The sequence below is a fragment of the Pogoniulus pusillus genome, chromosome 29 (assembly GCF_015220805.1).
Source record: "Pogoniulus pusillus isolate bPogPus1 chromosome 29, bPogPus1.pri, whole genome shotgun sequence".
NCBI classification, from domain to species: domain Eukaryota; kingdom Metazoa; phylum Chordata; class Aves; order Piciformes; family Lybiidae; genus Pogoniulus; species Pogoniulus pusillus.
This window is the reverse complement of record NC_087292.1, coordinates 10827911-10846443: the sequence shown is the minus strand read 5'-3', so window position 1 is coordinate 10846443 and position 18533 is coordinate 10827911. Positions and strand designations below refer to the sequence as shown.

General features: G+C 41.9%; 1 protein-coding gene across 1 annotated transcript; it reads right to left on the bottom strand.

Annotated features, from left to right (window-relative positions):
- Positions 1-393: 393 nt before the first annotated feature.
- Positions 394-16971, bottom strand: CASS4 (Cas scaffold protein family member 4). Its single transcript, XM_064168096.1, has 7 exons — positions 16944-16971; positions 9478-9906; positions 6042-6146; positions 4919-5068; positions 2801-4135; positions 1854-1913; positions 394-1150 (listed from the first exon to the last, which is right to left on the bottom strand). Exons 1-7 carry the CDS (start codon positions 16947-16949, stop codon positions 737-739), a joined length of 2499 nt encoding a protein of 832 aa, XP_064024166.1. The 5' UTR covers positions 16950-16971; the 3' UTR covers positions 394-736.
- Positions 16972-18533: the final 1562 nt, after the last annotated feature.

Below are 18533 nucleotides of genomic sequence, written 5' to 3'. Positions count from 1 at the left end.
AAACCAGATTCAGCTGGAGCAATGCTGTGAACAGCTTCAAGCCATGACAGAGGATGACTGAGGTGTGCTCCCAGCAGAGTTATCAGGAGCTGGGACTCTGAGTCAGTTTTCCTCTGTGCCCAGGCACCTGCTGAAACATGTTTTGTTGACTTCTAGCTACAGTGTAGTACCTGTCAGATATTTTCTCCCATAATCCGTTCACTGCATTTGTATATTAAAAATAAAACAAAGCTTTGTAGCTGTTTTTAAAAAAAATATAGTCATAACTTTGGAATAAACAACGCTGTGATATCATCAGTTACAGAACATTGTGCAGCCAAATGCAAAGAGAAACTTTACATTCCCAAATAGAAAAAGAAAAAGAAGAAAAAAAAATAGTTATCTGCTCTATATAGAAATTGAAATCAATAAGAAAACAGTCAGGTAATAAAATAAATTTGCTCTAATACACAGCAAACATTCCTGCCCATCCACGATGATGATGATGATGATGATGATGATGATGATGATGATGTTGTTTCCAGGCAGGATCTGAACAAGGGAGAAGAAAGTACAGATTTTTGTTCTACAGATTTTCTTCTGCATCTGCTATTGTGTGGATCTTCAAGTCCTAAAAGTGCACCAGCACCCAGGGGACTGCCCAGCAGGACTTCTTTGAGGTCACTGGGCTGCCTTTGCCCACGTTGGCTGCCACATGCTTAAGGACCAAGAATTTGTAAAACCAGCAAAGAGCCTTTCATTCCATTATGGCTCTGAACTGCTGTGTGTACTTCGACAGCTCTTCAGTCTGATCTTGAAGTTCCCTCATGGCATCTGCATTTGGATATTGTATTGCAGCATTTTTGGTGGCGAGAGCTAGATTCTTCAAGAGGCTGCAAAACCGGCTGCTGCTGTGAAGAATGTCATTCCGAGTGTCTCTTCCTTGGGTTTCCTGGCAGAGAGAATCCACCAACTTTTGTCCCACCATAATGATCAATTTGCTGTGGGATATGAAGATTTCGGGTGGCTGGCTGTTACTCAGACTGCTAGTAAATACATCGATTGCCTTGTGCAGTGCAGCGAAACACAGCTTACAGTGCTCTGAGAGAGGGATTTTCTTTGCAGAGTCTGGCTTGCTCTGAATTACAGTCTGCTTTGCAGATGGCAAAACCTGGGAAAACGTTAAAAAAGATAGACTTAGCACAAGCATTGTTTCTTTACTTGCTCTACCTTACATTCTCCATGTTTCTTCACTTACAGGGAGTTGTCTTAGTTAATAGTCTCCAAATCACCCCAGCTTAGGAGTCTTTTACAGTAATTTCTCTTTCCATAAATACTGGAATTCAAAGTGGTATTTTCTCCCAAATTGCCTTTTTTTCCTCCATAAACAAATTTAACTGAAAAACGATTTTAATAATGGATAGCACACAAAGTGCTGAATACCAAACCTTTATTGCAGTCTGGACTTTAAGCTTTCAGATAGTACAGAACATTCAGACTTGATCTTTAATGGTGCTGATTTGTGAGGGTTATGAATGATTAAAGCTGCACTAAGAAGAGAGTCAACCTTTATACCAAGGCAAGATGTTTTGAAGTCTTCCCACAGCCTTATCCCAAATAATACACAAAGGTAAGTAAATAAATAGTATGACTTTAAACTGCAGTGGTGTGTTACATTTGAGCAAAAAAACCTGATCTGCACAGGTTTTCAATAGTAATTCTAAGAGCTAGCTCTGAGAAATTGAACTGTGAGAAAACAGAGATCTCTACATATAGATATGTGTGTCAAGATGGAAATTAGTTTGAGTTTTAGCCTGCACAGAAATCAGGGACTAGAAGTCTTCATAAGTAATAGTTTTCATAATTAGAAATACCTTTGATTTTGAATCTCTACACTTCTTTGATATTTCTTTACCTGAAATTATTTTCTGTGCCTGATAAAACAATAGAATCATAGAATGCTAGGGGCTGGAAAGGACCTTGAAAGATCATTTGGTGAAAGCAATGGTGAAATGGTTTACATAAAATATATAAATAGAAATATGTTTTTCTCTTATTTGGGAGGGAAACATCTCCTTGCAATGCAGCCTTCGTGTTACAGACAACAATGGTACACTTATTAAAAGCAACTGTAGGTTTTCCCCTACTAAAACTTTAGTGTCTGATCCTGCAAGATCTGAGACTGAAACCAACATCAGCAAAATACATTTCCTAAATTCCAAGCACAAGCCAGCATTTCCTTGTGAACCCAGGAGAGCTGCATTTTCACTAGACATTTCAGCAGTTCTAAGGAGAATGACTCTGATAAATGTCCAAAATTATTCCAACTAATAAACTTGATAATTCACAATACGAGTTTAATTTGTTACATCACAATTTTCTACAAAAGCATGCTTTCCAATGCACCTCAAGTTTGAAAGTTAGCACCTGTTACACAGTCATGCCAGAGTCAAACAAATTAAATAGGCTGGCAAGAACAGAACTGCTGGTCAAAAGAGAAGAAACATATTGTCAGTCCCCAGCTCAAGGCTGTTTCTCCAATGCATGTAAACAGGCAAGGGAAAAATCTTTTGACAGTGCTTGCTGGGTAAATTCTCCAATGCCAATTTTCTTTATTACTTAAAATTAATGATCAGTCTCTGTGCCATTTAGCAGTTTAACAAAATCCTGAATTCACATGCAACTCAGAAAATAGGAAGTAGTGCAAACTGAATTTGGCACTGGTGATTAAAATAAAGTCAAGCTGACATAAAGTAGTGCCAATAGCTAAATATCTGCTAAACAACCAGGAACACAGCTAGTAAAATCCAGTTATACTGACCTGCAGCTGGACATAATCACAGTCCTCAGTGGCATTTTCTTTTAGTTTCTCAGAAGAGACCTGACTTTGGCTGGGTTTCTCAGGAGTATTTCTCTGAAGTGAATCTATTTCAATTCTTTTTGGCACTGTGATTTGTTTTGCCATTTTGAATTCTGGGTTCACTTTTGCTTGCTTCATTTCTTGTTTCTTCTCGTTCTTCCTGAAGAGGAGCTTTCCATTGGCAATGATGATAGACACAAACCTCTTGATGTCATCTGGGATTGTGCGGGCTACCATCACAAAGCGGTCAAGATCATCTGGGTTGTTCTGAGGCTTCTTGAGGACCAAAGCCTCTAGTGACCAACTGCAACTGTTTAGAGCTTCTCTTGTTTCTGTTAAAATTTCAAATGAGTTCATAAGAATTTCTAGCTGTTTTTTAATTCTGGTCTGAAGGTTGTTATCAGTCAGGGAAGAGGCATTTACCTTTATGACCTGAGCAAAGGCCAAGAATTCTCCCAGTGATACCTTTATGTGATCAATTGCTCGATGAATTTCTTCAATGCTTTTCTCTAGGTGTTCTTGTAATCTCCATTTGCTGCTCACAAAGATCATTAAACTTGCAACTGAGCTGGATACACTGTGCTGCAACCTAGTCACTGTCTCTATGGCTACTTCAAGGTCCAGTTTAATTTCTTTGGCAGACTCTTCGGATGATGACATAGAAAAAGACTCAGCAGAAGAGTTTGAGGATGTAGACAGTGTGCTGCTTTTGCTGTCCACACTAGAAACAGATAATCTGTCTTGTTCGACTTTGGCATCTCTTGAGAGCTGTGGAGGAATACTGTATGCATGGTCTCCAGAACTATCACTGGGTTTTTCCACATCTCTCTTAGACTGCACAGTGATGGGCAGACCTTTTGGAACATCATACACATTCCCTTCAGAGATCTGAATCTCAGCCTTTGGAGCCAGGTGACTTGAGGGTACATCACAGGTACCGTTTTGTGGCACAAGAAGCACCTCCCGTGAGGGTGGAACATCATAAAGATGGATATCTGGAAATGTCAGTTTCCGTTGTGTGGGTGGAACATCATACAACTGCTGGTTTGCAGCTTTGACTTCAGTGTTCGTTGTTAGCATCTTGTACCTGGCTGGTGGCGTGTCATACAGCATCTGCTTCTCCAAGGAATGGCCAGAAGGGGCTTGTTTTAGTACCATTTTTTCAGGTGACACTGGAATATCATAAATCCATTCTGACTTCCGTGGATTTGGCAAGGTATTGTAATGGCCCCAGTGCTTCTTCTGAGATTCATTTTCTGAAGCATCAGTTTCTCTTTTGGGAGGCACATCATATAACTGGAACAGAGCACACAGGATTGAGAAACTCTGATGTTAGAGCCATGAAATGAGAAACAAAACTGAATTATCAGTAAATGTATGCAGCTCCAGGAATGCCAGTGGAACTGCACCGTGGGAAGGCTAGCCCATAATTTTTATTTCTTTCTAAAATGAACAAGCTGCTCATATGAAGGTTAAAATGTTTTGAGCACAGGTGATTAAATCATACAGCACTGTCCCCAGCCAGTGAAATCTATAGGCTCTTCCCTGGCTCCTCTGGGATTGGGAAACTCATAGTTCTGTGGAATGGTTACAAGAAAAGTGGAATATCGGTGTATTAGTAGACAACATGAAACACTGCTTTACAGAATGAAGGAGGTAAGATTTTGTTAGTCTTTATACAAGAAAACACATGCTTTTCCACTATCTTCAGCCCTAATTATATGCATACCCTGATGATAAACAAAATGAGGTGGCAGGAGTGTGCCACATGGAATGGAGACAGTTAGTTTCTATCTGCTTAAATATTACAAGCAAACATTCAAGAATGTAGGATATTGAACTTAATGTTGTTGCATGCAGTCTAAAAAGTGAATGCAAACACAATGGTAATCTTGGTCATGGTCCGAACCATGACTATCCAGGAGCCAGGCAGTATTCATCTCTTTATTGTGAAGCACAAAGTACTGCACCGAAGCTGTTCTGGTCTTATTCCTACAATCATCTCAAGGGAGGTTCAGCACACATGTCCAGTGTCATGGCAGTGAGATTATTCCCTTGTGTCCAACAAGTCTTACTTACATTGCCCGATGGTGACAGTTTCCTGTTAACAGCTCTGACCTGTTCTGGGCTGAGTGGGATATTGTAAAGCTGCTTCTGCTCTTCCTGAAAGCACTCAGTGGATCTGATGGGCACAGAGCCCTTCCGTGTGGTGGCTGGAGTGGCACCGCTCTGGTCAGAGAGAAAAACCCCACACTTTGACTTCAATCTTATTTTGAGCGCTCTGAAGACTTTGATGGAATCAGAATCTTTAAGGACATTTACTGTGTCTGCCGGTGTGGACAATGTGGGTCAAACAGCCTGCTGGAAAGCTGCTGGAGCGCTGCCTGGAGGGCGGTGGGCACTAGGTGGCGTAAGGCAGCCGCCAGCGGCACGCTTGGCTTTGGGTCTGAAAAGAAGGCACCCCACTTCTGTGAGTAGTTTGCGGATAACTTGATAATAAATGAATTAAGGTGAGCCAAATCCTGCACTGCCAGGTGCTGCCAGGGAGGCTCTGTGAACGTGCTCCAGTCTACACACACAGTTTTGCATGGTAGGCTATGGGCTGGCGCCTTGTGTCTGTTCCATCCCGGGAGCCCTGCACCAGCAGCAGTGAGACATAGAGGAAAAGTGGTGATGCTCACTGTGCTGTGGGATACGTGGTTTCAAGAGCAAAGTTGTATAGCAGGGCACTTCGATACAATCAGCATGTTGTCCTGATTGTGTTGTGGTTACATGGTCTAATGGCTTGTGTTTCGTTGCCCAGTAGGCAGGTTGTGTGGGTGGGATTTGGTTTCTTTTGTATATGCGCTAGTCACTCTTCTGCAAACATCTTCTATTCTTGCCAATCAAATGACTTGGGGACACATTTCCTGCTGGAAAGCAGAGGTTGACACCCATACTGAGAATTCATCAGTGTCCTGGAACTTGGCAATAGTAAAACTGAAAATGTTTATAAGAAATGTGTCAAATTTAAGACACATTCCTCTGAATGTCTAACAAATTCAAAAGAAAACTGCTGTAGACTTTGAACTTCCCTAAAAATACATGGGGCTCTGACAAGCTCTGCAAAAAGCAAACAGGGAAACACTGTAATTTGCCTTGAAAATCTATTCTGTGGTCCTACAGGGTGCTAGCTGCAGGGGAGCTCCATGACAGGACTCACCTGTGTGAGTGAGGACTCCTGGCGTGGTGTGGATGGAACATCGTACACCTCACTCCTGATATTTGGGGTTGAAGCCCGGCATGCTCTTGGGAGAGTAAACAGGTGCTTTTATGGGGAGAGAAAAGAAATAATGAGAAAGTTGTGCTGAGCAGTAAGCTCAGGACATCTTTGAAGTTTTTAATAGCTGAATAGGCCACCATTAACGTCATCACTTGTAAGTGATGAAAAACCTTTCAGCTTTTCACTGATGGTGATAGACAGGACCCGATCTTACAGACAGGCATGGTATTTTTTCCCAATAGTTCTTCTTTGACAGCATTTCTGGTTTATTTCAGATAAGTTAAGAACTGGGACATAGAAATCCAAGGTGATCTGCCATATTAACCAAGGGAGGGGAAAGATTTGGAGAAAATTCAGCTTCGGTTATCACTTAAATCTTTAGACTACTCAAAAGCAGAACCACTGAAAAATGAAAGTGGGGAAATGTCTACTTCTCCAGTCTCACAGAGTCATTAGATCAAACCATATTTAGTAGTATGAGCACCAAAAAGGTACAGACTGAGATGTGTTATTCTGTGGTTACAAAAAACTGACTTAGTTTGATTGGAGCAGAGTTTCCTTGGTACCTTGTCCAGCTCTATGAACAGAGAAGTCCAATATGGGAATTACATTATTCAGGTCAATTGCAGGCTAATTCTGTTTGCTTAAAATGTCATTTTAAGATCAGTGACCAGATCTGTGCAGCAATTAGTTAAGATACCAAAGGGGAAGGACTTCTTAAAAATCAGACCCCAAACTATGGAGTTTTGATCACTTAGCATGGGTTTAGCCTGGCTCTCTGCAGCAGATTTCTAAACAGAGTATCACAAACTACTGATCCACAGAGACACTGCTGCCTGACAGGAAATTATTTAAAATCAGAGGTGGTGTTCATCATATGAGTGAGTGAGTGAGTGCTGTAGTGACTAAATTTAGGGGAAATATGGTGTGGAGCAAGACTCCAGTTGTACAGCTGCTTGCTGCTTCTTTGTGAAAGCTTTTAGCTCTCACCTGAAGAAAAGGAATGAAGAGCGAACACAACACCCGTAGTGCTATGTGATATGAATCATATTGCTTGCAAACAGAGGCAAAAAAAGAGGAGGCTTTTGTGAGTAGAAAGGGTAAAATTGGTATCAAGAAAGTTACAGGATGAGAAGGAATGGATTGAAGCTTGAGGAGAGTAGATTTGGACTGAATATTAGGAAGAAATTCCTTACAATGAGAGTGGTGATGCACTGAAACATGTTGCCCAGGGAGACTGTGGATGCTCCCTGCCTGGAGGGGTTTAATGCCAGGTTGGATGAGACCTTGAGCAATCTGGTTTAGTGGAAGGTATCCCTGCCAATGCCAGGGGGCTTGGAACTAGATGATCTCTAAGGTCCATTCCAACTCAAACCATTCTGTGGTTCTCTGAATCCTTAGGTCAGGCCTGTTTCCAGGTGTACAAATCTTACTCAGGATACATCAAAAAGGAAGGTCTTGCTGTTTTTTTACGGTACTTTCAGACACATTAAAACAAGAAGGTGCCCTGGGTACTAGGCAGAAGTGGTAAGGCTTTTCTACAGGGTGAAAGCACATAGGCTTTGAGGGATTTTGTTCTATTGCTTTCAGTCAGCTCCCTCAAAGCCTCGCAGTGGCTCTACCCGGCTGCTCAGAGGACAGCTGAGTATGCCAGGAACTCTGCCAGTTGTCCCATAGGATCTGTGCAGGGCGGTCGGGAGCGCTGCGGTTCACTCTGCACTTGCAAAAGCTGCGCACCCCTGAGCCTCACTCTGCATCTGCACAGTGACCACCGTGGTACAGTTGGTGTAATAACAGCTGTGACAGTGCGAGAAGCAGCTCAGACAGATCTGAGCCTCTGAATAATAAAAGCAGGCTGGCACTTTTTGTTTCCCTTGCTCTGTGAGAGTAAACAAGGCTTAGGTGCATAAACTCATGAGATGACAAGAGACAGGAGTAGCCAAGGAGCTCTTCTCTTGGCACAGCATTGAAAATTTTTGTTAATCTCACATTCAGTTTGAAAATGAATGTGGAGAAACCAGGTCACAGCAAGTGTAAAAAGGACTTTGTTAGCTATTACTTTGGGCTTACAGTTATGGTAATTGTACACAAAGGCTGAATATGCAGCTGCAGTGTTGAAAATTTGGTTTCAGCCACTGGAGATTTACTACTTTCATGTTTTCCAGCAATCACTGTGACACTAAAGGAACCAGACCCTAAGTCTCCATGACTTGTCTGGCACAGTGGGATGAAACCTGACTGACTGAGTCCCACAGATCAAATGATCATTAAATCAAATGATGATTAAATCTGCCTAAAAGGCCATGTAGTTCAGTTTCCTTTCTTTTCCTTTTGCAATTAACATTTTGGACATGATTTTCATACATGGGAAAAAGAGCCTAGGGGCTGAATAGCTCTCCAGACTGAACAGAAACTTGTACTTGAACTCCTTCCTCGCCTGCTCTATTTACCTTTCATTAGAAAAGATTCCCAATTCATTTCATGCTGAAGAAGGCACAAGTGTTTTTATGGTACGATACTTCATGTAGCATTTACTCAAACTACATTTTCCATTTACAAGTTTTATTTGAACACCTAGCAGAAGGAGCAGGAAGAAAGAGGCCAGGCCAGGCAGCTCTAATGAAAGCTAGATTTGCAATTCCTATCTGCAGCTGGGGGGATTGATGGTTGCACTTATTCAAAAAACTGTGATCACCATCTCAGTAACAGAAAAACTGGCTGACTGGGAGAGAAATTGATTCCACATACACCAAACTCTGTGCTCTCTAGCATGTCCATAGTAGGTGCTGCTACTTTGTGCAAGTGTAGGGGCAACCTTGAGCAATAGGAGACAGTGGCAGCAGCATTCTGAGCTTGCTGAAATTAGCAGAAACTAGACCAAGGGCAGCAATCATACAGCAAGTGGTGATCTTTCTTTATTATGAATCATTTTCCTGTGCAAAGGATGTGCAAAATGGATGCAAAGCCCCACACAAACCCAGAGGAGTATGGATGGATGCATGCTGTAGACCATCAGAGGAGAAAGTTCTGTGTCTTGTTATTTTAACTTTGAGCTAGGTTTGTAAATAATTTCTAGTCTTCCAAACAAATGGTATATTCTTTACTTCCTGCCTTATTTTACAGCTGCTTTAAACTGTCAAAAAAGTGAAAGCCTACAGAATATAGAGGCTCTCATCTGTTGCCCAGAGCAGTGTTTGTCACATAGTGCTATAAAATGTAGCAGAATTGATGGGAATTTCCAAAACACCATTTATTAGAATGGCTTTGCTGCAAATTCCACCGAAATGCTCAGGCCAGTAGCCACTATTGCTTCCCTGCTCACAATGATTGTTTTAATAATGAGATTTGTTACTGTTACAGCTGCTGAAATTCTTACCTGGCTTGTTGAGGTTTTGGTCCTTTCACTGAGCAGCTGTGCAGCCAAGGCTGGTACCTGATACATTCCTTGAGCAGGCAGGGTAGAGACCCTGGCTGGAGATTTCACCCACCCCTCCATCTTCTCGTAGGTAGATGATGATACCGTAGGCTTGGGAATGGAGGGAACCTGGTAGATGTTTTGTTGTGTTACTGGTGACTCTGCAGACTCACTCTGGGTGGAAGGGGGAAGCAGGACAGACTGAGAGGTGGCAAGGAGCTGGAGGCGGTTAGCAGGGGCCAGACCCTGCCTGCCATGGAGGGAGCACTTCCACCAGCCCTCACTGCCAATGACATTTTGGTCCAGAACTGTCAGGATGTCCCCTTTGCGGAAGGCCAGCTCATCTGAGCACTCTGCCTTGTTGTCATATAGCGCCTTGGCCAAGGTGTTCTGGAGAGAGAGAAACCACCAACATTGCACTGTTAAACCACAAAAGTGTTAGTTTCCAGTTCAGTGTTTATCTCCATCTTAATATCAGTTTGACTCAAGTCCACTCATTTTCACATTAAATAGTATTTCTTCATTGGTTTCAGAGTGTTAAGTGCTTGCAGCCTGTGCCTACCCTGTTCAGTGCAGTGAAGAAATGGATGACAACAACAATAATAATACTGTAATGTTTCTTTACTACCCTTTCCCTCAAAGCTCTTGAAGGTGTTTTTCCCATTGGCAATTTATGAATTCTCTGTCAGAAGCTGCAGAGAAAATGCATCATCCATCCAAAAAACCCTAAACCTTATGCTTCCTGCCTTCTACTCAATGGATCTAAGGACTTCAACTGCACATGAAAAAGACTAATTATTTCTTACCTGCAAAACAAACAAACAGCCCTGCCAAATTAACTTTACTTACTTTCAGCATTTTCTCTCAGAACCTTGTGAAGACAGGCTGCTCAGTAACCCCTTAATAGCTCAGGGTGACTAACAAATACCCAGTGGCAGAAATGCTGCTGAATAGCAGTGGTGGGCTGCAGTACTTGCGAAGACCCAGACTCCAGCTAACTGTGTCCACGTTCATCTCAGACTGGAAACCTGGATCCTACTGAACATCCCAGGTTAATGATTTCTGTGACACATTAGCTTAGGAAAAAAATCTAACTATGCACACAGTGACACCAACAAATAGATCTGCTGGCTCCTAACTCTTCATGGCAGGCCAGTGCATTTGTGAACTTGTCTTCAGGCAAGCACACCTGAAACAGTGTCTGTGTTTCTCCCCATCACATAGACAACACTTGTAGCTGAGTATTTTTTTTTCCTCCTCTAGTATATCTTTCAGCATCTTCATAGAGTGCTCTTTTTATAATTTTTTTAAAGACAAGAAGCCAAGGAAGAATGAAGTAACCTTCTTAAGATCACGGAAAATCTTTGAGAGAACAAAGATTCATATTTTCCAGTTTCTTTATCACAGGATGGCCCTACCTGTCTCATCAGAAGCTTGGATGTTTCCATCAATCATGACTGTGTATATCACCACACTTTATTTTCAGCATGTTTATTTTGGGTGTTTGCTTACTCATTAGAAGATGACAGTTAAAAGTGTGAAAAGAAGTAGCAGCAGGTAGCTTCATTCACTCAGGACATTGGTGCAAAGCATAGAGAGAGCTGTGGGTGTGTTTTTCAGCACGAGACACCATTTGCTTGCAGCTTCAAAATGAGACTGCCAGCTTCCCAGGCAGTGGGGCACTGGCTGTGTTTCAGTGTTAGTTTATCAGGAAATGCAAGCCATGTCCAAAGAGATAGCACCCAAATAGGAAATGTGATGCCTTGTATTTTTGTCCACAGCACTTGCTGTAAAACAACAGCTGGCTTGAAGTTGCAGCAGAAGAAAACCAAGCTGTTGGCTCAGCTGATGAGATGGGCCTGTTGTTAGCAACATGCATTTCTTCCTCAGGGGTCCATGAACAATGGCCTTTTCATGATACGTGGGCTTGTCCATCAGCAGCTGCCAGAGATGGACAACAGTCCCATTTACCTTATGTCCTAGCCTGGTTTAAAATGTCTTCTTGCCTTCACCATGGGAGCCTGCTTTCTATTTGGACAATGCCAAATGCTCTGAACCACCTGTGTTGAAGTCAAGCCTCCAGGAATCCCACCCAAGCGCAGTCCAGGCTTCTCTCTATGGCTCCACACATTGTTGCAATTGGATCAAAAAGAAAAACATCCAATTTTTCCTATTATTCATCAGCACCACTTTGAGATCTAGCTTGACATTTGTTCCCTTGTTGGATGCTGTACAAACCCACTGAAAGGCAGACCATAAAAAGGATAGGCAGAGGGACATTCCCCTTTTAGCAAACAGACAACAGAAACATTAAGAGCCTTATCCGGGCACATGCAGGAAATTGGTGGCAGAGCCAGGAAGCCCGACTCAGGAACTGAGCCTGAGTAGTGTATTAGACAGCAAGATGTCCTTCCCAGTTGCACCAAGACAAATAAAAGGCAAATTAAGTTCACAGTGCAGTTTTAAAAGGCACCTAAGCATGGACATCTCTTCAACTAATTCTGTCTTGTGAAAGCAGCATGCTAAACACATTCTTTGCACTATTTTTTTCCATTAAATCAATGTATAAAATTATATAAACCTAACTTTAAATCTCTTTTGTTTGAAGTAAACATGGTGATTTCCACTGAGTCAGATTTTCACTATGTGTAAAAACAACAGGACAAACAGGTCTGTCTTTGTGTTTTGCTCTACATTCTCTTTTGCTTGTGTATTTACAAGATTAGCAAGTCTCTTTTATTTCTTGTTTCCTTTCCAAGAATTCTGGTTTTTCATCCAGTCTCTCAGAACTTGACTGCACCAGGACTAGTGTGGAAGAGCCTGTTAAGCAGTGTTATCACCAAAGGAATGTAGGCAATACTGTTCCTATAAGCTTCATTAGTTTTTAGAAGTTGCAGTTGTGAATTCAACAAGTATTAGCCCAGGATGCTGAGCCATGCTGTGGCAAGTTCACAGCAATGCCTAGCAGCACACATCTGATGTGTTTAGCTCTATAGTAGGATATGCTGCAAGCAAGTATTAAATGAGCTGTGGTACTGGGAAGTGCTGTATTCCTGGCAGCAAAGAGCTTGCTGTAGGTTAGCTCATTTTCTAATGGAGTTTGAAATGGTATGAGAAGGGTATGGCCATGAGGAGTAAACCAATGCAGTATAAGATTGGGTAAGGAACAACTAGTGTCTCATCTCTGCCCTGTCCATTACCAGCATCCAGTCTACAGGCACTTCTGTGCCTCAACATCCTGTGGGCTCCATCTGCTTACATTAAGCTGTAGAGTTGATGAGAAGCCACTGGATGTCAGAGCTCTTCCAATTCACTTTCCAAAGAAATCTCATTTTCTGAGATACATATAATAGAATTTACCCTAGCCACTTGCTTTTGTGATCCACATAATAGTAGGTGCAGTTTTAGAGACAAGAATACAGGTGGGTTAAGGGAGATTGAATGCTTGATCTGACAGCATAGATAGCTAAAGTCTACCAGAACTACCTCCAGTTAGGTAGAGTGAGGTTCTTTGTGGTACAGCTCTGGCTCATCTAATGTGGGGATGTTTATCAGAATTCAGGCCCTATCTACACTTTCAGCTGTATAAGACATATGTAAAGGATCACTGTGGCAGCCTCTTTCTATCATGTAAGCAGAAGTATCTCTGACCTGCCATTAACTGTAAACAAGCACTGCATTCCCAGGATCGCAGAGACCTTACAGGATGCTCAGCTAGGAGGAAGCTGTGCTTTGGGGCCAGTGGGATCTGCGTTTTTTCTTTATTACCAGAAGAGCGGAAACGGCTGTCTAAAGCCGTTGTGTATCATCCACAAGATGCCATCCAGGGCCAGCTGTGCATAGTTCTTCCTTATTTTATGTGATCTCGTTAATGTGTCTTTACAGTAACCAACATGTAGCAAGAACTAAAGCAACACAGATGAGATCAAAGTGGTTTTCCCTCTTTGACGTTTGTTGCTTCTTCCCTGTCAGCAGCCCTGAAAAAAACTCCTAAGACAAAGAACATCTTAAAAGCCATTTCATCACCCCATGAGAAAGCACCTCAGCAGATACTGCTGTTGCACTTCTCTCACTGAGAAGATTGTAAGATGAAGGCAGAGCACAGACCTAGAAAAGAGAGGTTGCATCCTCTGTAACCTCTCCTGGAGACATTGTTTTCCCCAGGCAGAGTTCATGACCTCCTTAGAGCAATGCACATTGCCCACATATATTGAACCAACCATACTGAATAGATCTACAGTATAAGACCTCTGGTAACGTGGTCTGAATTCACTTTGATTTGAAGGAAAGTTCTTGTGCAGCTGGAAGCATCTCCCTTTGTTGGATTGCAGATTGGATGTTCAGATGGTAACTCTCCCTACAAAGCAGGCTTGTCTCATCCTTAGTCTTTGTGTATCCAGCAACATTCCCATTACAAAACCTGACAGCCCCTGGGACTCTTCAGAAAGAAAGCTTTTAATTCATATTTATCAGTTAAAGGAAAGATTTTAACTAAGAGTCAGTAAGGCTGATAATATATAATTATATAATATAAAATGCTATAATCTCAAACCAGGAGTACTCACACAGACTGATATCTGTGCTGTATGTACATGACAGACATCTGTGCTAAGGCAAAACCTCCACCATTACCAAGATTTCTGCATCCCTCTATTATCTCAGTCTCAATGCTCAGCCCATAGCACAATCAATAGAAAAAAACAACACCTCCTCATAAAAGATGTTCAAATGTTGGTAGAAAGATCCTTCATGATTATCAAATGATAATCTGAGCATATTCCCTGCAAGTCTGCCAGAACAATTTCTCTCCTTGTATGTGGAAACTCCTGTTCACGTGACATGTAGGTACTGTAGTAGTTCACATCACTTCAAATTAAAAACAAAACCAAACCCCTATTGTCCTAAATTTGCTTCTTTGAACCCTATTAAAGTAATCTGAACAAGAAGAGATACTTTTAATCACTGGAGTTTCTTTTATGGATGAAAACAAATATTTTTCAGCTGTGTTGTGCACATAAGAAAAGGAATAGATCTGTAAGCATTTTGCTGCAGGAAAATGAGACTTAAAATATTTGAGAAGAAAAAGACACAGCTAAAGGCAGTGGGTTGTGTTTGCTAAACAGTTATGTTCATGCATCAGTGACACTCTCTGACATGTTTACAGAACTGTTTCCAGTTAATCTCTTCACCTCTGAACAAAGTTGGAGAAATAAACATTCTCCACTGCCCCCTTAGCTGAGAACATGCTTCCCAGAGAAGTCCCTTTTAAATGCTAGACCAGGTTGAGCCAATTTAAATTTTGCCTAATTCAGTTAATTGTAGATAGAGTTCACATGGCAAACATCCTTTTTTTTTTTTTTTTCCTGGGGGCACATTTTGGAATATCAATGTTCTTCTTATACAGAAGTTTCAGATCTTTTTTGTATGATCTTCAACAAGGAATGAACGTCAGGACTTGCTTTTATTGCCTACTCAAGGGTTATTTGATTTTCAGAGGGTGGGTGGAACCAGACACCAATGATCAGGTTTTAAATGCTGAACAGAATGATCAGTTGTTAACATAGAGAATAAACATTTTTTACACTTCAGGGAAAAACACTTAAATATTGTGAAGCTTCACATTAGGCAGTGATGTAGGAGTGGGAATTACAAGCTGGTTCTGTTAATTTCCCCCAAACTCTCTTTTCTCCACAAATGGACTTAATCAAGTTCTAACTGTGTTAAATCCAGCTGAGCACTCTCCCTGTTTTCAGTGTGATTAGGATTTCATTCCCATTCATAGTGTTTCTGCATGTTTGGTCTCATGCCCAAGTTTGAGGAAGAATAAATTGATTTTTCCTGATATTAAAATATGGCTAGAAATGGGGGGGTTGGTTCTTACTACTACCCAGAGGGTTTTGCCCATATGCACCAAATTACTATACTTTGGCTTTCTAAACCTTTTAGTATCCTGATTATGTTTTATTACAGTGTTTATTTCCAAACATGAATTTAAAGATGTGGAGAGTTCTGATGAGCAAAAGTTTTCTCCTTCTGCCTCCTAAGCAGTAGATACTGCACAGAGTCTCTGGAACAGAGTTCTTACTCTCTTTCATCTGCCTGCCCAGGGAACAGGCAACGAACTCCTAGGACAGGTTGTCAGAAGTACATTGTAAGTTTGCCACTTGCAGTGACCGCTGTGTATTCTTCCTCCTGAGTGCAGAAATATGAAAAGATGCTGTCCCTGTATCCCATCTGACTTATGGCCAAGTTTCTGCTAATTCCCTGGCCGTGGCAACCAAAGAGGCAGAGGCTCAGGGTGGGTGTTCTCTGATTCATAATGAATCAGCAGCAGCACAACTCCCAAAGGCTGTAGCTTCCTCTTGCTCTCTCATTGCAGCTATCTGACCAAAAAAAGTTAATTCCTTTTTAAGCCCACCCGTTTGGACAAAGGTGCATTTGTGTGAAATCATAGCGTTTCTCTGGGAAAAGAGGCGTGAAGGGCTTTGATCTGCCCTAATCACCACTGTGCATCCCCACTCCCGTGAGCAGCTGTGTATTGCCCCTTCCCCTGTCATTAACACAGGGCATATGGTGACCATGCAGACACTGCCCGAGTCACAGCTGCCAGAGATCAGCTGTAAGGTCAGGCTGAGAGTCACTCAGCTTCACAGCTAGGGAAATCTTGCCTAGCACAAAGCAAGCTAACACTCAGTGTCTGTGTGCATGCTGTGCTGGAAGCCTGGGCAAAGACATTAGCGGAGGACTACAAAACAGTTTTGATCCTTCCATTTGTTCCTCCTTGCTCCCAGAAAAGAGCATTGTTTCCTAAAAATGAAACTGTCACCACTCCTTTCCTCTTCTGAGGTTCTGTTCTTCCTGCAAAGAGCACTGCAGCACATGATCAGTCCTTATCCTAGAATGCACAGGCTTTCCCAGGCTCACACAGCTCATATTCAAAGTACTTGACATTTTCTTCACTAGAGTGACTCAAATTGTTGAAACATTCTTATTACTCATTTTCTAGTCATCAGTGCAGAAAGCGTCACCTTTTTTGAGGTATCATCTAGGTCAAATGTTAATCATTGAAACTCATTATTTCCAAAACCATATGGAAAACAAGGGGCATCCTAGAGACCAGCCAGGGTCATTTATAGTCACTGTTTAATAAGGGACTTTACTGCCTAGTAAGTATGGTACAAAACTGTACCCTTCTTAACTATGCTGTTGTTCCTGATGAAGTAATTTTTCAGCTTAAATTTGATCATATTATCATATTTTAAAAGTTAAGATCATGTGCTCTTCTAGTAATGTGCAACTAAGACTAGCAGCACACTTTGAAAAGGGATCTTGGCATAGATCTTACACGATCTGCAGTTCTGCTGCAAATACGTAAAGTCATTAAAGTAACTACACAGAAATAAGATAATCCAGGTACTTACACTGACCTTCATTTTGTTGTCTCCTGTTTCTCTGTTACTCCATCACCTAAGGAGCAGGATAAAGTCTCCACTAACCCTGCCTTTCCCAGTCCAGTAGATCAAGCAGGAGCGCTGGAGGGTCTGGCTGGAAGCCTGAAGAGCAAATGTTCAGCCTCCTTCTACCTCCTGCTACATTCATTGGGAGCCCCAGAGGAGAGCAGCTATTGGGAAAGAAGGGAGCTAATTACGTAGCAAAATTATCTGCACGGTGCCATTGGCCTGCAGCTGCTGATGCTAATGAGGGCTTGGACACACAGATGTCCCTCCTGCAGACCCCCGGGAAATGCCTGTTCTGCCTTGCGATTGCATCTTCACAGAAAACACAGGGCACTGGAGCTGAACCAGAAAGTGAAGGATGCATTTCAAAACATTTTTGCAGCATCATTTATTACTCCTGCACTTTGGTTTATTTTATTTTTAACTTAAAAGTGGTTTGACAGACTGAAATGTTCATGTCCAGATCTCTAGAAAAGTCTTGTACAGTTGTGGAAATCACTGCACAATAATCTTGCTCTCCAGAGATAGAAAACCTGAGGAGAAAACCTAACATTAGCTGTAGCTGAAGGGGGTTGTTTCTTCAATTACTTAAGAAAAAAAAATTAAGTAATTGTGTAATTTAAAACTATGCAGTGTTGGTATTGCTCAGCAGCAGCTCTTCTGGGCTGTGCTTATGCAGCAGATTTTTGCTGCTTTGTACTTTTGGATGTTTTGAAGTTTGCAGACTTTTACTGGTGTAGCTGTTATACACACTGCCTTTTCTCTGGTAAAAGCTTTTTCCTTCCTCTTTCCACGGTAGAGTCAAGATTAAATTAGACACTCACTCCCAAAGCCACAATCAAGTAACTAGAAAAGTAATGCATCTTGGATAGAAAATGCCGAATTGGAAGTGCTTTCTCAACAGAATTTACACCTCTGGATTAGGGTTAGGAGCAGAGAAGCAGCTATAAGGTGTCCAAAAGGAAAAGAATTCCTGACACAAAGCAGCTCATTTGAACATCTTTTTAGTGTGTAGGTGTGTGTGCAGTGTGCTCTTTGTTGGTTTCTTTTGTTGTTCTTGTTGGTTGTTTTTGTGGTGGTTTTTTTTTTTTGGGGGGTGGGGGGGCTTTTGTCTGTTTGGTTTTGGTGGTGGTGGTTGGTTGGTTTGAGGCTTTTGTGTTGGTTTTGGTTTAGTATTACAACCAGCAGTTTTACTAGTTCGAACACTTCACGCGAAAGATAAAGAACAGCTGTTCTCTCTCTGCCCTGGAATTTTTCAGGTGCTGCTAGCATTTGAAATGATCCAGAAATACAAGTAACAAAACCACAACTTGTGGCCACGGAACTACTTTTCAGATACAATTAAATGTTCTATTGAATTAATGCCAGGCAGGATCCCTGCCACACTGGGACAGGGACCCCTCAAGGGACTGTGGCCATGGGTGTTGCCTGCTGGGACAGGGACAAAGGCAGGGAAGAGTGGAGAAAAAGTTTGAACAGCCACAGAGCAGCAGCCAGAGAACTTTTCTGCCAGCCCTAGCCTCCTGTGCCAAGCAGGGCAGATTGAGTATGCTTCACACA

Excerpts from the sequence above, each read along its gene's own strand:
- CASS4 (XM_064168096.1), bottom strand. Across the intron at positions 4,136-4,918 it reads AACTGTCACCATCGGGCAAT|TTATATGATGTGCCTCCCAA; the intron begins GTAAGTAAGACT and ends GCTCTGTTCCAG. Across the intron at positions 1,914-2,800 it reads GTGATTATGTCCAGCTGCAG|GCACAGAAAATAATTTCAGG; the intron begins GTCAGTATAACT and ends TTGTTTTATCAG.